Source organism: Dipodomys ordii, unplaced genomic scaffold, assembly GCF_000151885.1.
Source record: "Dipodomys ordii isolate 6190 unplaced genomic scaffold, Dord_2.0 Scaffold53, whole genome shotgun sequence".
NCBI classification, from domain to species: Eukaryota; Metazoa; Chordata; class Mammalia; order Rodentia; family Heteromyidae; genus Dipodomys; species Dipodomys ordii.
Window position 1 is genome coordinate 6916549 of NW_012267269.1, and position 5697 is coordinate 6922245.

Genomic DNA, 5697 nt, shown 5'->3' on the forward strand with positions numbered 1-5697 from the left:
GGAGTCTCACGGTCTCTCCTGCCCGGGCTGGCTTTGAACCGCGATCCTCAGATCTCAGCCTCCTGAGTAGCTAGGATTACAGGCATGAGCCACCAGCGCCCGGCAAATAAACTTCTTAACAAACTGAACTTTCCAATTTATTAGCACTCCATACCTTTGCTATGATTCTGTGAGAAACTCACTCTATGTCCCGGAAATTCTGGTGGTAAAGCTTGATTGGTCGAGACATAAAGTTGGCTGGGGTCTATCCTTGTTTTTCTGTGGTCTTACCTCTGTAGACAGTATTCTCTCCGGAGATGAGAAACAAACCCAGAAGCAAATAATGGACGTCTCAGGAAAGTCTGTTTTACAAAATAGGAAGGAAGATTCATATTCAGCGTTTGATCCCTGACAGGCTCTTCGACCCCATTTCTCCCATTCCTCTACTCAACAAGGAAACTGAATTAGCATTCAATTTCTGTTCCTTCACACTGGTTAGAATTCCAATCCCCACAGATAGTGACCTCTTTGGGGGTATATCTCTACAGCCTACTTTCCTAGCAGCAGGAAAAATTCAGCCTAGGCCTACTGTTTGACTCTTTCCCTTCTACTTTTCCATGTAGCCTGTCCATTCTATTCCCTTCTTTGGTAGTCCCTGTATGAATAATAGAATTTTCTTCAAGACTCATAGGGGATATTTGGAATCACTGGTTTAGACAGCCAAAGTTGAGCTAGAATCTCAGGTCATATCCTGCATATCCAGGAGCAAGAGGCTACTCTGGATTCATATTCCCATTGCTCTCCTCCTAATCTTGCTAAGGGACAGAAGGGGGAGGGCTTTGCTATTCAGTGTCTTTCCTCCTTCTTTCTTCCACTTTGCTACTGACTGTTACCCAGAAACAACAAGGCTTTGCATTCTACATTCTTCAGTGATAGTAACCATGACCATTCCTTCTAGTGGCCTTGCCTATGTGTGTTCAATGTCTCCTCAGTTCTTAGTAAAAGAATATCTACAGGAAGAAAAAGTCCTTGTTTAGGTTTGTGGTTTTGAGAACACAGTGTAGCCTTTTGCATTAGGGCAACTTGGGATAGAAGCATTTTGCTCTTGTTTTTGCTAGCTCCATGGCTTGCTGTGTTACACTAAGCATGTTACTTTATCTCTAAAGACTTGTTTTTACCTGAGAAAAGGGAATGAAAACAGAAAGTACCTAAAGGAAGTATCTAGAGGAAGAAAAAGTCCTTTCTTTAATGCAAGAATGCAAAGAATATTATGAAACAAAAGCCAGGGAAAATTATTATCATTAATGATATAAATTATTTTCCAGTAACATTACACAATGTTTTTCAGGTTTGTGGTTTTGAGAACACAGTGTAGCCTTTTGCATCAGGGTAACTTGAGATAGAACCATTTTGCTCTTGCGTTTGCTAGCTCCGTGGCTTGCTGTGTTATGCTAAGCATGTTAATTTATATCTAAAGACTTGTTTTTACCTAAGAAAAGGGGATAAAATTAATTTGGGAATTGAATCACGTGTTAGATGACAGATTTGGTCCTAAAAGCTTCCTGGTTTGGAGAAGAAAAACAACAAAAATATTCTCCAGCCCAGGAGAAACAAAGTGACCCGCGCTTTCCCTCAGGTGTGGTATGTCTGCTCTCTCCGTGTTGCTACCTCTGTGTGAACTTGAAGGTAAACAAGTCAAGTCCTGGGCCTCACTGTAAAGTCAGCAAGGATCGGCTCCTGGCACCCATTTCTTCTTCTTTGTCTCCTTTAACTCTTCCAGGTAACTGCTCCATTTAGAGAAGCCCGTTCATTTCCTACCCCATCCTTTCATACCAAATCTAGATTTATCAGCTAATAGTTAATGTACTTACTTTTACTAAGTACATGAACTAGAAGATTTTTTTTTGTTCTTCAGAATGTTCTCACATTCAGCTTTTAACTTCAGCTATGCAATCAATCAGGTGCAGAACGTGGCATGAAGTAGTAGAACTAGTTCTGGAGTTAGGGCTGGGGCTCTGCAGATGACCAATGTGTCAAAGTCATCACATTTCAATGAACTTAACACATTCTGGTCCCACGATTGTTCCATAATGATTTCTGGGAGCTCTTGGCTACAAGCGCTGTAATCTATTCATTCATCCTTAGCACCAGCGCCTCCTCTCCAACCTCCATCACCCAGCCATTTCTTATCTCCTTTGTTTTTCACCTGCACTCCTTTCTACCAGCCAGACTTCCTCATGCATAGTTCTGATAACGGGCTTTCTATATACATTTGAACTCGTTATTTTAGTTTGTAATATTCACATGAGTCAAAATTAAAATTTGAAAATGAGCTGCAAAAACTGCTCAACATATTTTTCCCCCATCTCAGGCTCCATTAACCCAAGTACAGGAAATTTATTATTGCTATTTATTTCTCACAGATTCTTTATTTCTTCATAGACAGTAGGTACCAATATGAATTTCCTTTTTATTTTACCTTTTTACCAAATAGAGCATTTATGTCTACTGACCTGTATCTTACTTATTTTTCTTTTTTTCCCATTTCTTTTAGTATCTGACTTTTTCTTTTAATGTAGGATGATCTCTTCTCTTCCTGGTAGGCATTTTTGTTTACTCCAACTGAAAAGAGTGTCTTAAATGAATATAGTTTAGCTATCTCTAATTAGGAATGCTCAAATGGCTTCCGACCTTTAAATATTGTAAATGATGATATTATAATGTAGTATATAATGATACATAAATAATATAATAAGGGATATTATAAATAATGCTGTAGTAATGATATAAAAGCAAATTTTTTATAAGATACATTTCTATGTCTAAAATGCATGGGCCAATGGCGATATGATCTGTAATTTTAGTAGTTGTTAACAAATTGCTCTTGTAGTGATTGTAACAACTTCTGGTACTCTGACAATTTGTAACAGTATCTCACCAATATCTTACAGCAGTCGTTTTTGTTCTTAATTAAATATTGGCTTTTCCTGAACTTAATAGGTTGAAACAGCATGATACTTCATTCAAATTTGTATTTTTGTTGCAATGAGTGAGACTGAATTTGTGTATGTGAATGTGTATGTATGTGCATGTGTATGAGTGTGTGTTTTCTCTGACTCCTTGCTAATATTTCTATTGTGTCTCCTGTAATTTAATTATTCAGTATATGGTATTATTTTAAATCTTATGAAGCAAACTATTCTTAGTATTTCTCATTTCCTCTACCAATTTCATTGGAATGAATATTCTATATTAACTAAAATACTACATTGGGAACATATTTTTTATCATACCACCTGCTAACTGCAATAAAAATTTACCCATTTGAAGAATCAACTATGAAACAATGATGAATAAATTTTTATTCACAAAGAATGTAAAAGAGTAAAAAAGAAAAGGTGACATGGCCAAATTAAAACAATTGTGGTCAATCAACATAATCTTAAAATGCAGTTAAATACATACACACAAAACTGAAACAATGCTATCATTGTATGATTTAAAATATATGATTTAAAATATATTAAAATGTTCATATAAATTCTCTCACTCCTTACCAGTCCTATGCTTTTAAAACCTATAGTTGGAGATTAGGGATGAAACTCGGTAGTAAAGCACTTGCCTAGCATTTATAAGGTCCAGAGTTGAATCATCAGTATCATAAAACAAAAGAAAACAAACAACAAGAGCAACAACAAAAACCCCACAGTGCACTCCTTCTCCACAATGTTCAAGGGTGTAGTTCTCATTTCCTCAGACTTCTTGTAAGTGTGAGTACAAAAAGCAGACAGCGGTTAACTTCCACCTGGACAATGATCCTGGCACAGCTGCTGTAGGCTTGGTTTTCCAGGTAAGCATGGATTCTTCGGAAGTATGCTTTAACCTGTAATCTAAGGTTATCACCACCCCAGGCACCATTTTGCTGCTCTGCTTCCAGTCTCATGAATACTTGCAGGTATTCCAGCTGCTGGTGAAGTTCAGTGAGGAACTTTGTATGGTTTTCCTTCTGAAGACCCAGAAAAGTCTTTGCCTGGAAGAGGCTGAAGATCTGTTGTAGCACCTCATAAATAAAGGCTAGTATATGTTCTTTCTGGTACTGGTGAGGACTCATGGATTTCCAAGGAAACAAAAAATTCTTCCTGTGTGGTAGACACTGCTGGATGGATGAGGTTTGCAAATTATTCAGTAGCTGTAAACTCTCTCTGGTCATTCTTGGCTGGAAAAGAACCAGATTCTCTTCTAGGGAAAAGACAGAAGAGGCCAGAAGCACCAACCCAATCTCAAGGAACTGCTTGTGAAACATGATGAAGGTCAAAAACTCAAATCTGATACTTATCTCCTTGCAGCCCAAGGAAAACTCCAATGCCAGTGAATGCTTGTCTTCCGTGTATCTCAGACTATATTTGGAGGTGTTTTCTTCTATTGGCTTTTTTTTAAATGTTGTCATTCTCCAAGTTTGCATGTTAAGTTTTCTGGTTCCCTTTTCAGGGTGTTCATGGAACATTTCCTTCACTTTCCCCATTGTGTTGGCTGTTAGAGGAAGTAACCAAAACAACTTGTCTCACCTATTGCTTTGCTTAAGATAATCACAGATAGTTATCCAATCCGATCTTTTAATGTTCTCCTATTTACTGCATGCAAACTTTCACTTACCACAATGTGCTTTCTATTCAGGCTTATTATTGAGAGTAAGTTTCTTTTTCTTAAAGCAGTAATCTTTCCTAGAGTAATATTTATCAGAGGCTTAGCAGCACCTACAACACACTCAGAGGCAAAAATTAAGATCCGTACAGACTACTACATTTAAAACCTCAACTGGTACTGTAAATTTGTACAAATAATTGAGCAAGTTATATTAAAATATACATCAGCACTCAAATTATTGTATATGCACTCAATTAGCTTAATTATGTAAAATTTTAACCTACAGAATAAATTGGAAAGAAAAAATTAGTAAAAATAAAGTTGTTAATAGAATGATAGAAACAATTAGTAGGTACAGTAAAGGGAGAATGGGTACATATATGTTGGCTACCTGATCAAATGAGATGTTATAGAAACATTGTAAGTAAAATAATAATATATGAGGAGAGAGTAGAGGCAGTAGAATAGTATTAAATTTGCTAGGGTAGAAATAACTAATGTAACTATTTAAACTAATGCAAATATCTCCTGAATTACCAATACTTGCTTTCACCTTCAAAGAACCTCTGGGATAACCCCAATCTTACTTCCTACTGTTTTTCTGAATGTAGTTCAAGAATTACAGATGAAGTGAAAGACTCAGCAATTCTGGAATGTGGCTAGTGTTCGTGTGTGTTTACTCACAATGCTTTCTCTCTCTCTCTCTTTAAAGCACTACCTGTTGCCTCCATCACTGATGGCCGGCCTATGCAAGGACTAAGAATTGCCTCTTTGCCTTTTAAGGCCCAGATCTTCCCAGGAACTATAATCTCATCCCAGAATATTGTGGATAATACTCCACAGCACTATTGTCTCCCTTAATGATACCCTTCTTGTACTGACATGTGTATGGCGCTTCATTTATCAGTGTACAGCATCCCAAGATGAAAAGCTCCTTATAATGTAATAAATACTCAGCTTTTATTGTACATATAACTATGATAAGTGCTTAAGAAATACATGTTGACTTGAGTAATTTAACTTGGTCAAATGAATACAAAATACTGCATGTTTAATTCTTTCTCTATAGGCAGT

At 36.9% G+C, this 5697-nt stretch overlaps 1 protein-coding gene across 1 annotated transcript; it reads right to left on the reverse strand.

Annotated features, from left to right (window-relative positions):
• Window positions 1–3724: 3724 nt before the first annotated feature.
• Ifne (interferon, epsilon) lies at window positions 3725–4282 on the reverse strand. Its single transcript, XM_013020802.1, has one exon. It carries the CDS (start codon window positions 4280–4282, stop codon window positions 3725–3727), a length of 558 nt encoding a protein of 185 aa, XP_012876256.1.
• Between the last annotated feature and the right edge of the window lie 1415 nt (window positions 4283–5697).